At 36.7% G+C, this 21,315-nt stretch overlaps 1 protein-coding gene across 1 annotated transcript in view; it reads left to right on the top strand.

Annotated features, from left to right (window-relative positions):
• LOC137658906 (uncharacterized) overlaps positions 1 to 21,313 on the top strand; it is a gene marked incomplete at its 3' end in the record, with an annotated part of 37,285 nt that extends 15,972 nt beyond the window's left edge. Inside the window, exons 2-6 of the mRNA XM_068394027.1 lie at positions 1,982 to 2,214; positions 8,049 to 8,188; positions 10,432 to 10,510; positions 11,413 to 11,598; positions 20,358 to 21,313. Coding sequence (XP_068250128.1) covers positions 1,982 to 2,214; positions 8,049 to 8,188; positions 10,432 to 10,510; positions 11,413 to 11,598; positions 20,358 to 21,313 — 1,594 coding nt within the window. The remainder of the gene's footprint in view (positions 1 to 1,981; positions 2,215 to 8,048; positions 8,189 to 10,431; positions 10,511 to 11,412; positions 11,599 to 20,357) is intronic.
• Between the last annotated feature and the right edge of the window lie 2 nt (positions 21,314 to 21,315).

Here is a 21,315-nt window from a genome sequence, read left to right as displayed (position 1 = left end):
CCTACTAATAATCTTGAAATTCCTTTTCAGATTCAAGAGCAAGCCTTTATTCCTATGTACATTATAATTACTGTAAATGAACTTTACTTATTGCTGTAAATTAATCAATTTCTGCATTTGTGAAATAAAATTTCTATTTTATTACTTGTGCGTCTCAATCAGCTCCTACTTACTATGAAATACATACCTATCATAGTTTTATTTATTCCCCCTTTTCCTTATGGTTATGAAGAAATTAAGATGCTTAATCTTAAATTATATTCACCCTGATTATGTAAGGTTCCAACACGAATACTTACTTTTGATACCCGGGAGATGAACTCAATACACAGTGCCCAACCACCACTGGTCTAATTTCAGAATGTTCCTATACAAATACCAAACATTCAGCTTCATCTCTAAGTTCAAGTTCTTCTATCAGGATGAATAGCCCTTCAATACCACTTTGACGTCGGCATAGCCCATGGGAACTTCACTGCCAAGGGGGGCAGGATACTTCTTCCCTATGGTTCTTTATCAAAGATTACTATGCTGTTTTGTCAATGCCTTGGCACTTACTACTAGGGGAAAATCTACCACGATACATTGATTCTCTGGTACTCTTCCATCAGGACGCCATGGCTTGAGCCCAAAAAACGGATTTTGAGCGAAGCGAAAAATCTATTTTTGGGTGAGATAGCCATGGCGTCCTGATGGACCCTCCCTACTACTTCGTCCAGTTTTTGTTCCCACCCTGTGCTACTGTATCATGGTGATGGGCAGCAACTGGCTTCAGGATGAAGACGGGCGTGACGTCATTTGAGCAATGGCGTCCGTTTGTTTACGTCTCGAGTATCAGTAGTAGCCACGAGTGAGATTGGCTGTGGAGCGGCTCCCAGCTATTCTCAGCCCTTACACACCGAAGCATTAACTCTGTTCGGGGTGAAGATAGCTATGTGGCGCGTTCAGACATGCGTCCCCTGTTGATATACGATGTCTTAAAGGGAAACCTTTGAGATACTCGCTCCAGAAGTTAGAATTCTGTGATAACCTGAGGTTAAATTCTCTGGGAATATCTTAGTAGTCTTATACCCAAGGAAGCTACCAAAAAGGAACCTTCCATCAGGACGCCATGGCTATCTCACCCAAAAATAGATTTTTCGCTTCGCTCAAAATCCGTTTTGGAGGCGATACTTGTTAGGCCAACCATATGTGGTTTTAGATTTTATAGTTAATAGTTCAAGCTTTACCTTTTGTTATGATAATATAGTAGTAATAATTGAATGAAATATTAATCTGTTGATGATGATGACAATTTAAAATGTATGTATACCATAGTTTACTGCCTACAAAAATGGAAAATCCAATTCATTTCTGGAAAAATTGGAAAGAAAAAATTGTAGTGTTGAAAGTTTTCAACCAAATTTACAAACTGTTTGATCCCATATTGAAATTTAAAGTTTAAAGCCACCACATGCATCTCAATCCTTTAGCCTGTACTGTAAGTAGGTTTATATTTCAATATGGGATTTGAAATGAAAGTCATAGAATTACTGTATATTGTATAAAAGGTGTGAAACATTTTTCAAATAAAATAAGGGAAGTCAAATTGTATTTTAGGTGTAGGTGCTAGATGCTTATTTTGTTGCAGTTGGTTAATAAAAGCAACAATATAGAGTTATGAATTTATGAAAGCTCGAGTACAACCAAGCAATGTGTGTTTATTTTTACTGGACTTAAAATATCTTTTTTATTTTATAGTAATTTCCCATGTCTATGAAAGGTATCTGTACTGTCTTGTAATTATGTTTTTTGTAAATAGTGGCTATTTAATTTTGTAAAGAAAGAAACCTCAAAACCTTAACTTATGTTGATGTTTTTTATTGATGCTGTGATACTAGGCACTAAAGTTTTTTTTTATACCATACTGTATATTAAAGAGACTATATTCAATAGTGTCATGAAAGAATTTGATATATACGATTCATTTTCATTCTGACAGGTCCGGAGTCCGTCTAAAATCCATCTCTAGTGGTCATGGAGACCTTCAAATGATTATTTCTCAGCTTGGAGAAGTAAGAACAAGTTTTAAAGTATTTGCCCATGCTCAGGCACAAACTTCAGAAGATATATTAAAGTGGGCATGTAGCCATGAAAATCGAGCTATTGGAGAGACATTTGGTTATTTAGCCGAGTTGGCACTTATTTGGACTGAAGTACAGCGAGAGTTTGCAGGCAAGTTTGAGACTTTCATAAGCATTATTTTGAATACATAGTTTAAATTTTCCATGTGCAGCACTGTTTATAGAATTATGATTGTTTCAAAAAAGTAGAATATACAAATTGTAATATAACTGTACATTATATACAGTATTTCAAACACAGTATACAAACTTTAATGCATAATTTACTTTATACTAGTACAGTGTATATATTTCAAACATAATGCTTAAGCCTTAATGCATTATACTGGTATGCATTTCCATCATATGTAAACTCTTGTACTGATAATGATACATGCACAGATGAATTACGGGCTCAAAGATTGAGATGGATTAGTGTTCTTATGAGAAGAGGAGAACAAGAGTAATAAGAAAAAGCTATAGATATGAAAGAGAACGTAGATAAGTAGGAAGACTTAAAGATCATAGAAAATGTGTTGGAGACTCAAAAGTAAATTAGAATTTCAGACAGTAAGTGCACAACAAAGTAGAGAGCTGAATAAATCTAATTCACATTTAACCCCAAAGGAAATGTTTCACATAAAAATGTGTGTGATGATAATGATAAATTTCATGTGTGCTCAATTTACAACTAGTGATAGTAATGGTCCGTTCTATAATTGTTTTAAGTACAATGAATGAAACTTAATTACCTTATGAATGTGGACTGAATACTACTCACTCAGTAGAGAACTATAATAATATAGGTGTAGGTAGGAAGGAAAGTCATAATTAAAGCTATTAGACATCTTTATTATTATAGAAGATTGTTCAGTCATTTGATAGTATTAATTACTTTACATGAGGTTAAGTAATCAATGTAAATTAGTCAAGTTTTCATTTGCTCCTACACAATACAAGCCTTCATACTTTAATTGGAGTTTGACCTCAGTGAAGCTGAAAATGGCTGTTTAAACTATTAACAAGGTAGTTAGTAGCTGGCGAGTAAAAACACATCCCTCCACCAAGTATGTAGTAACCTTCACTTTGACTTCAGCCGCTGGAGAGTTTAGTCATTTTTCTCGGCTGTCTTGTCTGGCTGTTTTAATCTTGCTCTCTCTTTCAAATGGAAAAAATGGTCTTGCAGACAGTATTTTCAAGAGATATTAATGGAGGAAACCAATGATATGCAGTGTTTTGTGTTAACTCTAATTGTGTTAGGATTTTTTGTGCTACCTGCTGTTATCCAACATACTGTGCTTGTTCCTGTAGAAGAAGGTCTGTTCCTGTTCTATCCCTGTGTGAGTGGCTGTACTGCGACGACGACGATATCAACGTGAACCGAAGGAAATTGGTTTTCCTTGAATGTTGCCGGTGCTCTGTCGGTAAAAGAGTTACTCTTCCTCTGAGTGAAATGGGAGGGGGTTGCCCTTATTCCTTCCTTCAGTGTCTGCCAATTCCGGAAGGCACTAAGTATGTATCACCTGGATGTGCCGTTCTGACCTCTTCTCTGTGAGTGTGTCACCACCAGCCTGCACGACTCCGAAGACGATAAACTTCAAGGTTTCCATTGTTCCTTGACTCATCTTCTCTGCTACTTCTAAAGAACAATTAGAAGACATCATTGTTGAAATCCAGAAATTTTGATCAGGAGGAGTTATAAGCACTTATCACCCAACATTTCCCTCCCTTTGGGAGAGAAAATGCAGCATCAAGAATTTTTCTTCTTGAGCGAGTGCCGAGAGTTGTCCCTTAGCGGAAAGAAACGTTGGCGCGCACAACACTAGGAAAGTGTCTGGGAACTGTACTCGGAGGTATGTTCACACCTTTTACCTGTGCTCGGTCTAATTCCAGGTTGACTGAAGGCAGAGAGGTGTCCCGTAGTGGAAAAAAAACCAAGAATTTGATAATGAAATTTCTTATTTCTATACTTATCTGATGTTCATACTGCTGCTTCTTGAGTAGTTTGGTTTAATTAATACGTACTTGCATAAAATTTTGATTTTTTTAATGTTTGTATTCTTTCCCTTCAATAAATACATGGTCTTAAAGGAATGGAACCTTCGTGCAGTAAATGGTAAGAAGCCAAAAACTGCCATGCTAGTTACTATTTGTCTCTTTAGTTTCAAAGTTGAAATTATCTCTACCTTTTGATACCCTAGGTCATTGGGAAGGAGGGTGGACATTTATAAATGTCTGGTAAGTATAGAAATAAGAAATTCTTATTATTAAAATTGTGTTTTTCTATGATCCTTCCCTGATGTTCTTATTGCTGACTCCCATACTCTATTGTAGGTGGGGTGCAATTGAAGAAGAGGGATAATTTTAATTACTGTATAAGTAATGCAACCATGTTACGGATTACTGTACTAACCAGGTCCAGAGTACTTTGGACAAACCGTTTAAATACTGTTTGAAAGATGGAACTCCAGATTGAATACCAAAGAAATTTAAATTGTCTCTGAATGATACTTTTAATCTAGCTGATACTTCTGATTGATTTTAGTTTGAATATCAAATACAACCCCATATTTTCATAGATAAGAACGTAGTAAATTATCTGAACTCAAAATAACTTAGGCAATACAGTATCTCCTGCTTGCACTATGGGGCCTAGAGCCCAGCAGTTTTCATAAGCAAACCATGCTTCTTTAAGATAATGTTTGGTGAAAAATGACTTGGTATACCATTGAGCTGCTGCTAAAACTCTTATCAAAGAAAGACACTACAAAAATTAAGGAAAGTAGCTGCAATCCTAATATGTACCTTCACTTTCAAGCCTTTTATGATGTTTGGATTTAATTCCTTTCGAGCTTGTTACACCAAATTTTCAACTGGGAATGACATAGCCTTTTTGGTCAACATGCATTTAGGGAGACTATGCCACAGAACAAATTTGGGATGCTACCTCTACTACCTTTCGTTTTATTAAAATACAACTGTACAGCTCTTATTGGACAAAGAAAGCTGTTTTTTGCTGAACTGCCATTATCCATCTTTTGTGAAAGGATGTGAAAGAATTGAGGCTGACTCATAGTTATGGCTCTGAAGGAAGGTAAAAGACATAATCATATTGTTTTCCCAAAGCCTACCTTGACAGACTATGCTTGTACATACTGTATTGTAGTTCATTTATGTTTAGCTGAAGCGAATGTCAATTAGCTAAGTTCCAGAAAATTGACCTTACTGTTATACAGATGTTTTTCAGTACTCGATATAATACAACTGCTATTCGTATGATACCTAAAAGGGACAGATTTAAACCCCTGTGCGTGAGCTCAGAATTAACCATGGGTATAAATTCTTCAGTGGCTGAAATTGAATGTTTATTTTCATAAAGAATGAACAGTAAAAATTTAACAATATCCAAGTTAGGCCTAATCATTGACAGAACTTTCACATTGCACAAGTCCAAATAAACATCCCATTGTCTTTGAAAAGGCATATTGGTAGATTGTTTTTTAGAACCTATGATACAGTCTAAAGGGTTTCAGAAGCTCTTTGTTTATAAGTTTCTGAGAGTATGGTGTATAGTCTCCATTTGGTCAGATGTAGCACAGATGGGTTAGGTTGAATCACCTTTGATAGAGGTTGTTTGTACATATTGGCTTTGTGTGGCAACCTTTTTGGGCACTGATATCAGGTGTCAGATCTATGAACTATTCCTTTTGTCATATATTCCCTCATATATATATTTTGTCAATAAATAATGTTAAAGAATAAAAATATTAGGAAGTCTTGTGATAGTGTCTAAATGTCTGTGTGTTTTACACCATTTTTTTTACAGTTGCAATAAATTTTGTTCAACTCTTAAGGTAAGGAGTAACGGTAAATAGTACCTGATGCTTGATATAAGTTAGGCTAAGTGTATGTAGGCCTATGATGTAAGTTCGTATAGAAAGGGTTTGTTAATTTTGTCGTAAAGGTATAGATTCTATTCATAGCACTAGTTTTGGTTTGAGGATACTGTAGTGTTCCATAAAATGCATTAAAATCACAATCAAACAAATTTGTAATTTCACCAAGTTACAACCTCGATACTCCCTCCCTCTCCCTTCCAATCCTGCCACAGTATTTATTAGTAGGCTGTTCCTTTTACCTCCCTGCAACTTTTATTAATTCCATGTTATTAGTAGATTATGGTATTCAAAGAAGTTTTATAAGCACATGTTTTTCTTATGCTTAGTGTAATGTATCCCAATTTCTTTAAATATATATACTAAGTTCCAAAATTATGCAGCGTGTATCCGAAAACCAGCTCCTGTCATTAACTTTGGTGGGTTTTATTAAATTTAGATTTACTATCACATTTTTTATCATCTTAATAAATACTTTATTGACAAAACATAGAAAAAATTTAGGTTAGTAAAGAAGTTTTGATTCACTTCACTTGTAATTACATGAAAACAATGATGTTAGTCGGACAAAATACTTTCAACCAATCAGCTTGTACAAAACTTTTGTGCTAAAAGGGCACCCTTGCAAGTCAGTGCAAATGCACTCAAAAGAAAATTGAGAATACTGCTGTACTACCTCATTAAAAGATTAAACAGCCTTTTTCAGGTTTGCTGAAGTCATACTCCTATTAATTAAAAGTCTTAGATTTGTATAGTTAGTAAAAGTACAAATGATTAAAAAAAAAATTCTTTTTCATTTTGTCAATATTGTATACTGTATTGCCTTGGTTTGGTGAAATCTCCTCATCTATGGTCGTTTTAACTGATGATTCTGTATTTATTAGACAATTTGCTTTGTGTTTTCCAAAATTTTACTCGATTCCTTTTTTTATCATTTTATCACCACACACATGAGAAATTCTTTTTTAGTGTAATAATTGTTTGTGTTTTTTTTTTATTTTAGAATTGTTTGATTTCTCTTCAGTGAGACTAGTAACAAGAAGTATAATTTTGAATACAAGATGATGAAATATTATACAGTACAGTACTTGTGCATGGTGCTGTGGAGGAATATTAGAAACATGTACAGTATAAGGTAGTTACCTCACTTCATCCTGAGTGCTTTTCACTGATATGAAATGTTTACTGATAAATTTTTATGAATAAGTTTTGCCTTTTTTTTCTGACCACTGCCTACATCTGTGACTAGCAAATACTGTTGTGAGTTCTTTGGCACAGGAAAAAGGGAAAAAAAAGCTGACTGACTAAAAAAAATGAATGCTAAATTACAAATTTTGTATAGTTTTAATCTTGTGGCTGGCTTTATATATTCAGCTATTATCACCATTAATTGTGTATATAAAAATTTAAATTAGTATGCCATTAAAACTTTTGTCAGTGAAATAATATATGTGAGAGAGAGAGAGAGAGAGAGAGAGAGAGAGAGAGAGAGAGAGAGAGAGAGAGAGAGAGAGAGAGAGAGAGAGAGAGAGAGAGAGAGAGAGAGAGAGAGAGATATATATTGTGACAATAAAGTTCACAGAGCACCAAAGTAAGGTGGTATATTGTTGTTCATAAGACAAGAGTGCTATATTGAATCCATTACTTTCAAAACTGAAGTTAATACATTTTTCTTCATGGTGAAAATGTTGTGTGTTTTTTACAACTCTAACCTAAGTTTTAGGTTAGCTTCCAATAGACCAAGTCACATCTGACAGTACAGGGGCCTTTTAATTTTATAGATTATACACTATATGATTAGGATGTAATTTTTCATCCTTGAAAAGTAATGGCTATATTTTATTAGTGTATTAAGTTCCAAGACAAATTCCTGTTTCTTTTACGGAAGATTAAAAGTCTGCCACATCTTTTGGAAACCTGGTAAAAGTACAGTGATGTTGAAAGAGTTAATTAATGGTTTTTTTTTATTATATTTTGAAGACATCAGCCTCAAACCTGATACTATTGAAAAGATTTACTTCTATAATAATTTCCTAATATTTGTTTCCAGACCAACTAAAGGAATACAAGTCAATGTATGAGCTCATTCTAGAAGGGGAAAAGCATGTTACTCAGGCTCGAGAGACACTGGTTGCTAGAGAACAGCGGGAGACAAAGCTCCGGAAAGAATACACTAAAGTCAGTAAAAAAGTAAGTACAGTATAATAATTTTCCTTTTTTTTTTTCTTTTTTTGCATCAAGTAAATACAGGCTTAAAGGCTTTGTCTCAATTTTCCAGAAATACAATACTCTACTAAGTCTTGTCCAAATGCTGAATATTCTTGTATTTAGAAAAAAATACTTTTACATTAATACCCCACCCTACGTCCTCAATTGGTTCCAAGAGACCCGATGTAAGACAAGTTTTGACGTAGGTCTGATTTTCGCCTTATGCGCCTTCAATGTTTCCTATACACATACTGAACATGTAAAGTACTTATAGACTGCTATCATTTTATAAAAACTAGATTCTACATAAATATCCATGTGAAGTACAGTACAGCACTCAATCATTATTTTATGATGTAGAAACCGACATAAGGTCAGGGAAAAAACAGGATAATGGGGAGTTTACTTATGTATTCACTACTTCAGGATGACCAACGTAAAGTCATTTCTGACGTATAGTATCTTGAACCCGCATAAAGATTGATATTACTGTACAGTAGTTGATCTAAGTTCCATTCCATTATTCGTCATCTGGCTAAGTGTCATGCATTGCAAATCCAGCTTGTACTGTACCACATTCTTATTTTGTGATGGAGAATGTCATATCTAAATTGTCCTTTGTTTAAATATTTATACTTATATGTTCACAAAAGTTGGTACAACTATAATAGAATATCTGGGAACAGTATTGACAATCAAACATTCTGAGATTAAACTTTTTAAGGTTATATTCATAAGAGTGATTAAACTTTTTTGTCTTTACAAAAGGATATTTGACCATGGTAGAGTAACTGTTTATTTAAAGTAAACATAGGCCTTTTAGGTATAGTTTACTTGGATCTAACACATAAAAATGATAAGTAATTAAAGTGGAAATTCCATTTTAAGTAGTTTCAGTATTTTATAGAAATACAGTACTGTACAGTATAAAGGCAAAATAATGGGTTCTCGGTAAATTTAAAGTCTGTGACATGGTTATTTGGAGGTAGACTCCTAAGCAAGGTTTCAAATAAGTTTCCTAGTGATAAACAATAGACATATGATATTTTCAATGCACAAAAATAATTATCTATCCAAAGTGTTGATAGTATAGTACTATAAAGGTTTTTTTTCACCATCTACTGTCCTTACGGTAATTCACAATTATGATGGATGAAAATAATGGAAGAAATATGGCAATTTATTGTACTGTAATCCTTGTTGATCATGAATAATTCCATAAACTTTACCTTTGAAAAGTACAATTGTATTAATTGAGAAGTGCCTACTTTACAAACACAGAATAAGGATTAAAAAAAAAAAAAAAATTTCCTCTCTTGTTGCCTTAAATTCCCTTCCGGGGGACCATTATGCCAGCACCCAGCTACTATGTCTTGATTCGACAATGCGGGTTAAGAATTAAGATTTTGAAAATAGTAACGTTAATCAAGGTTAATTTAGTTAGTAATTGTTTACTGAAAAAAAAATTGTTGAAAATGTTAAGGTAATTTAAGTTGTCCCAGTACAGTATTGCAATTTGCAAATAGCATTGTATGTATTTAAGCGGTAGGTATGTAGGGTAATATACAGTCTATGGAATGAAGAACGTTTGTGCAAATTTTAAAATTCTATATGAAGGCCCGTAAACTTATTCATATGTTAGATATTTGTCATGTGTCTGAAGAAAGCATCTACTTCACATCTGACAAAGCTTTCATTAAGTACCAAAAGAAGGGTATGACCCTGGAAGAAAAGGCAGAGGTATGCAAAGTTAGCATAAGGAATGTTAACAAGTATGAGACAGAAATACTGTACTGTTGCTTGTAGAAACTTATTCCAAGTGTATGAATCACAAAATTTTGATTTTACAAGATTATTTTGATTTTATTAATTTAGTCATTCTAGGATAATTATTATACGGATGTCTTTTAATCATTACAATCATGCGCACAAAAAAAATTGTAACCAATAAGAGGCTGTAAGAAATGTTATTGTACAGTATATCTACTGTACATTTGGCGAGGCAACTATACCTCTACATAAAATTGTCTACATGGGCAATATTGTCAACAAAAGCCTTTCTAATGGTTAAAGCATTGTGTTATCGTAGTTTCGGTTATTAATGATATGGTAATTATAGTTGTCTTAAGTATTGTTTTGCACTGTACATAATCTTTGAACAGTTATAAATGGTTGGCATCTTTCCAAGGAAAGTTAAATTCTTACTTTTTTTTTCTTTCCTTAAGGCCCCTGTTGAGGAAGTGAGGTTGCTAAAAGAGAGATTAAACCAGGCTGAGAGAGCAAGAGATTTGGCTCATTTAGAATGTAAGTATATAGCATATTTTGTCTGACCTCGACTAACACATCTATAATAAAAAAAGAGTACAGTTTATGTAATTATTAGATTGGCATTCTAGGCTACTTACTTATTGTAGTGTTTTAAACTGATTTTTTTATGTATGTACTGTATATTATCAGAGATTTTTCATAATCATGTGTACAAATGAAAAATTATACTAGAAACTTTCATGATACAAAAATTTCTTCAATAATAATTCCCGTTAGCATACTTTTAACAGGGTAGTTGATGCTATCTCCAAAACCACTTTGCACTCAAATTCTTTTTAAATTACTCTAAATGCATTTTCAGCTCTATATATTGCCTATTTGACCTTATTTATTAGTGAGGAATGTTTGTATTAATGATGGAATTTGTCATATATTTTAATTACATTTTCTATGCTTTTAGCCATATTTTTGACTAATTTTCTTCTCTGCTTCAGACATATGGGGCTCTCAATGGATTTTCTGAAAATACCCTGCTATAATTAGACATCCCTTATTTCTATTACTCAAGCAAGTAGCATGCTACCACAACCTAATTTATCTGATAGCTGATGCATTTATAAAAGTCCAATATCAAGATTTTATTTTAAGACATTTATTCTCTTTTTTTATCTAGACAGTGCAAACTGATAAATAATTGACCAATGTATTCTTTAGCTTAGTTTAGAAGAAATGTAGGTAAGAGAAGGAAGAGGAGCTGCAGTATTTTAATGGTTGGCTAAGGTGGTGTAAATGCTTGGAATAAATTTTCCCTTAAAAACTATATTTCTAGTATATGAAAGACAGAGCTCTAAGGTGAGCAAACTTCTCATCAAATAGAATTTCCATATATGATAATTATATTAAATCTTTGTCATTTAGAATATTCCTCAATATTTCAGTGGTGGAGCGAGTAGGAGAAAATGAAGCTGTAAAAATGATTAGAATTAAAGAAGGCCTCTTAAATCTTGGAGCTGCTTACCAAGAATTGGCACAGAAATCTTTGATTATATTTACTGCTCATCATAATATTACTTCCGAATTGCCAGAGGTTCGTGATAAAGATCTCCATGATGTCAAATACACAGGTATGTTGCCTCCTTTTTCCTAAATTTTAGTACAGTTATTCTTTATGATAAGCTGTTATTTATGATTTCATAATCACTAAAGAAGGAAATAAGAGAAACAGGATTGGATTATTATAGAAAAGTTTATAATTGTGACTTTCAACGCCTGGAGTGATGTTTTCACAAGTATACTGTATTGTGAAATTACTATTTTTTATTAATTTTTATGTAATATCTATAATCCCAAGTCTCCTGTATTATCACCAATAGGTTCAAAGGGGATGCAGACAGTTGCAAAATATAAATATTGTATGAAAAAATCCTATGCTTGGTCCATGTTAGGCTATTTGAAGTGTAGCTTATTCTTACCCATCTTGTGCGAAGAAACACAAAGTCATTAAAACCCATATAATTTACAAAAGTAAGAATAAAACAGAATAGCATTTCAGTATGAATAAAGTCTTGATACATATTATTTGATTGAAATTTATTCATAAATGGGGTGTCAATGTATGCAAAAGGTATTGCTAGACCTTCATCACATTAGGCTACCCAAATCACTGTAAGTCATGACAGAAAAAATCATCGAACAATTAATCATTTGGAAACTATATGTATTGCACTGGATGCAAATTAAGAACTAACAAATGTTTTTTACATGTAACAGTAAGAGAATTCATAGATTAGAGTAATCACAAAAGAACAATACCTGAGCATGTTAAAAATTAATGAATACTGTGTATTGTGTTTTTTCATGAGTTAAAATGAAAACATACCTGCATAGTCCACTGAAAAACTGTATTTGCATGAAAAACGAATGAATGATATGTAAATGAAACTGCAATTAGTAATAATTTTGTATAGTAAGCAAACTTTATAATAAGAGCTGGTGTAGTAAAAGATTCTAGTTTTATTTCCAACACAAATCCCCATCGGTTGATAGTCGAGTAAATAATGGCAGATAATAGCCAATAACAGTGTACTATACTGTATGAATGTATGCTGTACCTACTGAAGTCTAATAAGATTATACCATATAGTTCAATACCAGCAGAAACCTAACAACTAGCTTGTTGACTCTCCATCTCTCACCAAAACACTCGACTATGGTAGGCTATGCTGTGTTTTTTATGTTTATCTGCATTCTGTGATTTATGAATATTTTCTCTAACTGTATCCATGTTATAAAGAGAATTTAAAGTAAAAAAATTACAAAGGTTTAAAAACTTAACAGACAGAAAGGCATAGGAGTCGAGGTTATCCAAGGGATGCTAGAATGAGTCCTCGAATGCTGCTTTTGGATCTGTTATTGGCGAGTAGTATATTGGAAGCTTTGGATTCAGCAAGGTCACAAACAGGTCTGTAGTTGGAGAACCCCAGAAAGTTATTACTTTCTATCTATGGATTCAAAGATCATTCTCCACCTATGATCCTAGTCTGCCTGCTCAACTGATATGCCACGATGTTTTCCTGCCTGGAATAAAGCAGGCTGAGAGAGAGATCAAATTGTTTTCTACCCACTCCAGGATCTCAACCACTAGTTAGTATAATTGGAGGGAAATTGTTTCCCCTTGTTTGCAGATGTATGACACTACGGTGATATTTTTGCTCATCAATACCACCAAGTGCCCCTGTAGAAAATGTCAAAATTGTTTAAGAGCTAACTAAGCAGCTTTCAGCTCCCGAGGATTTATATGTTCTTGGTGCTATATTACTGACAAGGTTCCTGAATCCAGGTTGTTATGCAGATGAGCACCTCAGCTCTTATTTGAGGCATCCATGAACAACCTGTACTCTGGGTGACACGAGGCAAGAGGCAAACCCTTTCAGAGACTTGCACAGCTTAGACACCAGCGAAGGCGTTCCTTGGATTTCACCCCTATGAGAATCATGGATTTCGGATTGTTTCGATGTTGGGACCAGGAGGATCTTGGGTCCCATTGTATGTTTCACGTGTGGAACTCTTCTCTGGGAATCATTAGTTCTAATGATGACAGATGACTGCAAAGTATCTGTCACTGAAGTGCATGATGGAGGGAGCACTGAAGAAAGTGTAGGGCTGTTTGTTGAAACCAACGCATCCTGTCCTCGGAAGGGAACACTTTCCCTTGGAGGGTGTTGACTTCCATGCCAAGGTAGATGAGATACTGTACTTTGATGGAGTTAGTGAAGACTTGTTCAGGTTTGTCAGGATCTGTGATCCTGATAAACCTGAAGGAGAATCTTACTCTTGATAAGCCAGGATGACCTCTTGTAATTTTGCGAGGATGAGCTAATTGTCTAAATACCTCGGTAGCCGGATCCCGTTGGTATGGGCCCAAGCTAATACCAGGTTGGTATGGGCCCAAGCTGATACCAGGTCAAAGATCCTCGTAAAGACATAGGGCACTGTTGAGAGGCCAATACGAAGGACTTTGAACTGGTATATTCTGTTGGCTATGACTTCTCCCAGATATTTTTGGGATGAAGGGTGGATCAGGACTTGGAAGTAGTAATCATGAAATCTCCTAGCCTGACAGCCTGGCAGCTGGTGTCTCCATCTTGAAACTGGACTGCAGAATGTACCGATTCAATGCTGAGAGGTTGATGACAGGTCTACAGCCTCCTTTTCGACAAGGAAGAGTTGACTGTAGAAGCCGGACGACCTGTCGTCTACCTCCTGAATAGTGTTCTCGTCTAACATCTTCTTTAGACCATGTAACAGGGCCAGATATTTCCGAGACCCTTTCTGATATGATGATAATGTTGTCAGAGAAGGAATTAGGAGGGAGAACGAGTCAATGAATGGGAGGAGGCATCTGTACTGCAGGACTGACTATCCAGTCTTCTGCCCCTGTGAAACCACCACCACCTCCAATTCCTTTAGGCATCTCCTCAATGGTAGAAAGGTGGGGGAATTGCCCATCCTAGCAGGCAGATTTACCTCTCCCTTTTCCCATCCTTTTACGTGGCCTGAAGTTTGACGGGTTTGAAGAGAAGATGGAAGGTCTTTTCAGGATGGAACATTGATGGCTTGTTCCTCTAGTACCTGCTCTTTTGGGTTGTGCTTATCTTGAAATAGTTGCAGAATGGCTAGAGGTTGATGGCTACTGCTGCTTGAATAAGACAGCTTTCTGAAGGAATGAGTCATGCATCTCCTTCCTCCAATCTTCCATAGCTGAACTGATGTTCTCTGGAAGGAAATAGGGAGCTTCTAAAGAGGCGTTTCTCAGGTCTAGTCACTCCGGCCTCTCGATTTTCTTGTGTGAAGGAATGAGTCACGAGTCTCCTTCCTCCAATCTTCCATAGCTGAACCGATGTCCTCTGGAAGGAAATAGGAAGCTACTGAAGAGGCATTCTTCAGGTCTAGGCACTCCGGCCTCCCAATTTTCTTGTGAAAGTGGGCCGTAACTGCATCCTTACACTTGAGCGCCCAATTGGCCCATTGGCTTGTGATCTGGAACATCTGATATTCCAAAGCTTAAGCCCCAGGTAGCTTGATCTCCTTGAGGACCTTCCTCTTTTTCTTATCCAAGAGATCTTCTGTACCTGAGAGATAACCACCTATACCCATCCAATTATTATTATTATTACAATCTAAGCTTTAACCCTAGTTGGAAAAGAAATTAACCCTAGTTGGAAAAGAAAAGCAAGGAACTATAAGCCAAAAGGGCTCCAACAGGGAAAAATTATCCCAGTGAGGAAAGGAAACAAGAAAATAAACTACAAGTAACAAAAAATCAAATTAAAATATTTTAAGAACAGCAACAGTATTAAATTAGATCTTTTGCGTATATAACTATAAAATTAAAAAAAAAATGAGAAATGAGACAGAACAGTGTGCCTGAGTGTACCCTCAAGCAAGAGAACTCTAAGCCAAGAGAGTGGAAAGCTATGGTATAGAGGCTGTGGCACTACTCAAGACTAAAGAACAATGGTTTGGTTTTGGAGTGTCCTTCTCCTAGAAGAGCTGGTTACCATAGCTAAAGTCTCTCTTCTACCCATTACCAAAAGTAAAGTAGCCACTGAACAATTATGTTGCAGTAGTTATCCCCTTGACCGAAGAAGGACTGCTGCTTGTAAAGCATTCATGGTTGTTGCCTCCATACTGGAAGCCTGTGTTTGAGAAAAGATCGAGATGGAAGTGGGCCCAGGGTACCTGGCCACTGCTGGGTCCAAGGAAAGAGAAGAAGGCTTAGCATCCACTACTCTATTGTATTTCTTTTGTTTGGAAAGTAGAATCAGCACCAGTTGTGAAGACTTCGACAACTTCAAGGAGACCTTCTCGCCGGATACCTGGTCTTTTATCTTCCGTATAACATCTTTGGTCATAATCGTCCACGGAAGTTCTATGCTTGGACTAGTGATGAGAGGGGAGGAACAAAGGAGTTGGACTATGGCTCATCCCTCCCTCGGGGAAGAGGGAACAGTTTCCCTGACACCATTCACTGATTGCATGTTGCGCATGACTAAGAAACACAGACATCGTGTCAGATTTCCTTTGCGAGATGGGTCTTTGGTCCTGCAGGGAGTGGGCGATCCATTAAATTCATCGAACCTTCCACCGAAGGGAAATCTTACTCTTCTGTGAACTTTGCTTGGAAATCTAAGAGCTGGATCCGCACCTGCATGAGGAAGGGGAGCCTGTCGAGTCATCAACTTCGGCAACCTCTAAGCGACGGCTCGTTCTCTGCTTGCATAGTGCTGATGACTTCCTCGAAGTCTTCATGTCCTTCCTTTCCTTCAGCAATGCTCCCGCTGAAAAGGAGGATGGGGTTCCTGAAAATAAGAGTCTAGGGTCCTGTACTCTTGAGGTCCTAGACAAAGGTACCCGAGGTTTGGGATCATATTGGGGATGTTCCTTTGTTTAGGAAATGGAAATTAGTCTGTAGTAATTAGAAAATGAAATCTTCCTTGGGGACTGGGAGCCTCTGTGAGTCCTTTTCTTTACTGCACTCTCAGTGGCATAATATGGTTTCTAACTCTGTGATGGCGGGACTTTCCGGACTGCAGACAAGTTAATCGGCAAAGGGAGGAAGATCGGTTAAGGCCATCTTGCTAACGAGTCGTCTCTAGATGGGGAAGATTCCACAAGGTCCGACTCTTTTAGTCAAATTGCGCCCTCTAGGGACAGGCTCTTGACATTGAAGGCGAATCTAGTAGGTCAACAACAGGCATGGTCTTGCGGTGAACCAGGACCTATGGGGATCTTACCTTTCCTAGGAATCTTTCCTTTCGTTGTTAAGAGATGACTATCCTTTGAGGTTTGAAGGATCTTCTTGGGTTGGAGAACTGCTGCATCCTCAGTATCTTTTGAGGAATCCCTGGATTGTTTTGCAGAAATTCTGGCATTCACGCGGGATGGAGGCGTATGTCTACGTTGTTGAGACGAGGAGCGGAAAGCTCTTGGAAAAGAAAAATGGCTAGAGCACTCTGGCAAGGCACCCGTAGAGTATGAAGGGGGGAGTTTGGTCTGTGCACAAAGCCTTCTATGAAAGATGAGGAGAATCACGATGTCTACTCGTAGGTGACTATGGCAAGGAGCGGCGAAAATGCGATGAGAAAATCTCTTGGATCATCCTGCTGGAGATGAAGGGCAGCTATACCATACCCTGATGAGGGGGGAAAGTCACCTTGAGCTCAGAGTGTGAAGGCGATAGATGACTTGATTGTGAAGAGGAGCTTCTGAAGGACTCCTGACGGGAAGAGTTACACCTCGTGATGATGAATCTGCGAGAAGCCGACAAAGAAGGTGAAGAACGTGTGGTCTCTCTAGGGCGGGGCAAGGCTGAGGCAGGAGACAAAAGAGAGGCGGGAGACAAGGACAAGTCATGCACTCGAAGTGAAGCCTGTGCTTGAGGAGAGGGCAACATTGGAGTGCGAGACAACTCTTATATCCCCTGACAGAACTCTTAGAGTGAGAGCGACCCCTGTGCACAATTAAAGGGGGAGCGCAAGCTGGAGATCTCTAAGTTATTGATATAGGTTGAGAATGTCTGGAAGTAGCTGGTCTGGCCGGCTGAGAATTCCCCTCAATAGAAGTGGTATCTCACAGGGCCACAGGCTTTAAAGAGCCTAGAGGTTCCGAAACGGAAGACCTCCCATTAGGCACGCCAACACCGGGGGTTACCAGCTGAACCGAGTCCTCCGGAGGGAGAAGCTCTGAGGCGTCAGTTGTAACGGGAACCTGCTGAAAAGAAGTAGAAGGAGCGATGGACTGCAAACGATGTTTCTCCTTTTCAAAAAGCTAACTTTTATCCTCCAAAGGAGAACCAGGAATCCCTAAGGAGGGCCACACCAAGCGAAGGGTTTTTGACTTCTGAAAATTAAAAGATGAAGGAAAGTCTGGCAAGGAGGGAGGTGCTGCCAAACTACTAGAAGGAACAACAGTCTCTCCCCGACCCAGGGACTGCCCGGGCATTAATCGGGCACCGCTCTTACCAGAATGCCCTTCGAAGGACGTTAGGGAAAAGTTGGAAGGAATTGTTCTAGGGGAAGAAAAAGAAGACTGTGACCTCTTAGGCTTTGAGGAAGACCCCAAAGAAGAAGTCTCTTTTGGCCTTCTTTTTCTTCCTCTTGCCAAAAAACCACAGGGAGGGTAGGCACCCCCTGTCATCACATGGTAAAGCCTCTAAGCAAACATGACCTTGGCAAGCATGGCACAGCTTATGAGGATCTACCTCAGTATTGCTCATATAAGTACAGCAGGTCTTGGACAGCACTCCCGGACATGTGTCCACATGATGAACAATCACAAGCTAGAAGAAAAGAAAAAGTGAAGATTAGAAATTTTTCGAAGTTATTAAAGCAAAATCTGTCAAGTTTCCGGCGAGAAGAACAAGTTCACTCTCCGACGGCTGAAATCCAATTGAGGGTGCAGTAAGCTGCAAGGGTGGGGCGGTTGCTTCCCCGCTACCAGCCAGGTAATTACTGGCTGGTTATTTACACCTTGGTAAAAGTTTTAACTGCTGTATTCCAGCTGTCAGTGTTACTCCGTCTCCTCTATATAAAGAACAAACAGTTTGTATGCATGGAGGAACAAATGCGACTTGCATGGTTTCATCAGAATCAGAGATAAATATATTTTAGAGCCTCTTCAGGAGACCTGTATTATTTTGTTATATCACAGGGAGAAATTTTAGCAAGTTACTTCAAGTTCAGATGAAATAAGAAGTGGACCTTTAGATTTACTTTTAATTTGTAACAAACCGCAAAGTTGAATAATATTTTGGGCAAATAAGCAGCCACCCACCAGTTTCCTCGTTACCAAGTTCTCAACAGAAGCAGATATAAAATTTTATACTTTAAATTAACAGGTGATTTTTTTATATGTATCAAGGTTAGAAAAATCTTGGAAAGGTGATTACAGTACAGTAATGCCTCACAACACGAAATTGATTCGTTCTGGAGTGGCTTTCGTAACATTTTTTCGTGTTGCGAGTTACATTTATGTGTAAATCGGCTAATTCGTTCCAAACCCTACAAAACTCCACATTAAATCTTATAATAAAGCTACAGTATAAGCACAAACCACAATGAAATACTGTACAGCCAAATATATTTGTAGCTTAGCATTTAATAATAATAATAATAATAATGATAATGATAATAATAACCATTCAGTATACCTTAACTAGCTGTTAATACCTCTGTTAATACCTGTAAATTAAATAGTTATTAGAACATAATATAATGATAAAAGAACAATGTAATAATAAATGGAAAACACAATACGTACAGTACAATACAGTACTGTACGTATACAAAATATACAGTACCATATGTAATGTACTATTTTAGTTACCCATACTATAGACTACAGCTACATTTTCTTTTGTGCAAACATATTTTCTTCTACTCTTTATACTGGGTGACTTTCAATCTCGGCTTGGCTGGCAAATCACTTTTCTTAACCTGAAACTTTTTCGCATTGCGAGTCATAAAAATATTCACATCTTGTTTCGTAGCGTGAAAAATTTGTGAGCAGATTCTTTCGTGATGAGGTATGACTGTACTGTACTGACCAAGGTACCTGGCTCCAGAGTTGTATCAAAATAAGAGAAAAAATTATGTGTTGAGCAATCCCTAGATATGCAACCTTGAATTATAGGTCAAGGTCAAAATAAATTAAATACTCTTCAATATTCAGGGTATGAGGTTATTTTCATGAAAATTATAAAAATAAAAAGATTACCTTTTTAGAAATTTGTGGCCTTGAAGAATTGGTCAAGGAAAAAAAATTTATGCCTGCAAGATAAAACCTTTAGTCAAATTCAAGAAACCAAAGGCCTCTCAATTGTCAGTTTTTTTTTTTTTTTTTTTTTTTTTTTTTTAGATATGGAGGGACATAATTTCAATCTTGGAACATTAAATTGACTTCTTCCCTAGGAAAATACAATGTAAAAAGTAATTGGGAAAGGTTAACACAATTATTCACCTGTTGTACCAAATTTAATTATTATCATTGATAATTGATGATAATGATCTTCAATTTTGTTTATTTAATCAATCACTTTTTTCCAAAAGATGTACTGAATTTATGTTATAAAATATATCATAACTAGAAAATTTAATTTTATGATGTAAGAGTTAATCCATAACCGTACAATATAAGGAATTGTAGGTTTCAATTCATATTTTGTGGTACCCTCTCATTTGCAAATTATTCCTTTCACTGTCAGGTTTTTCCATACCAAATGTATGTGCATAAAAACCAGAAAAATAATTGTGTTGATAGCCTACCATATAACTGAATATATGAGTTATATCACTATCAAATTTATCAGGTTTCTTTGTTTCAGGGTCACAAGTTGCTAGAAGATATGTAGAGGAAACCAAAGAAAAAATAAGAAGTTTTTGTCCTGATATTTCCAAAAAACATCCTCTGCCAGATGATCCTCCACCACCATATACTCCATCTCTTGAACACTTGAACGATTTGTCAAACTCTAGACAGAATGGGCACAATGGTAATTTGAATAATGTACCTTCAAATATCAACAATTCTTCTAGAAATCATCCATCAGCTCCTCAGGTATCTTTGCCATCAGTTAACGGTTATCCTCATCTTCCCGATGATGTTGAAGCAGGAATATCTTCTCCTGGACATCGTGGATTAGATAGTCGACCTACTGCTCCAAGTATTTCTTCGTCTACCATTAATTCTCCTCTGCCTGTCAGTCCACAAAGTCGCCTGTATCCTGAACTTCCACAGCCAAAGGAGGATAATCATCCCTCTATCCCTCAACCCCACAAGGGACCAGAACCTCATCGTGATCCACATACGACACACTTCCAGAGTGTCCCTAATTTAGGGGATGGATCATCTATGAACCATAGCCTAAGGTACCCTCCTCTAAATGTTGGTGAAAACTCCAGCTTTAATGACAGTAACTTTCATCCTGACACTTCATCCTCTAGTCCAAGCCTTCTAGCTAGCCATATTTCAAGGACTTCAGATGCCCCTGATTCTCCTCCTTTTAATCCATATTATGATTGGCTACCATCCCATGTTGCAGACAAAATGAGCAATGCCACACAAAGACCAGAAGACAAGAATGTTCCCACTCAAAAGGTTGAAGCTAACCCTTCACCTAAGGCTGAATCAAGCAATAATGGAGGAAAAAATGAATTATCAGATTCTAGGGATAAACCTGTCCGTCCAAAAAATTTAAATCCATTCTTAGAAGAATCCACTGATGATGATGGTGATGATACCAAAGAAAATAAGTCTTCAGGGGCTGCTAAGAAATCTTCATC

This window comes from Palaemon carinicauda, chromosome 19 (assembly GCF_036898095.1).
Source record: "Palaemon carinicauda isolate YSFRI2023 chromosome 19, ASM3689809v2, whole genome shotgun sequence".
Taxonomy (NCBI): domain Eukaryota; kingdom Metazoa; phylum Arthropoda; class Malacostraca; order Decapoda; family Palaemonidae; genus Palaemon; species Palaemon carinicauda.
Note: the sequence above shows the minus strand (reverse complement) of the source record. Positions and strands in the feature narration are given on the sequence as shown.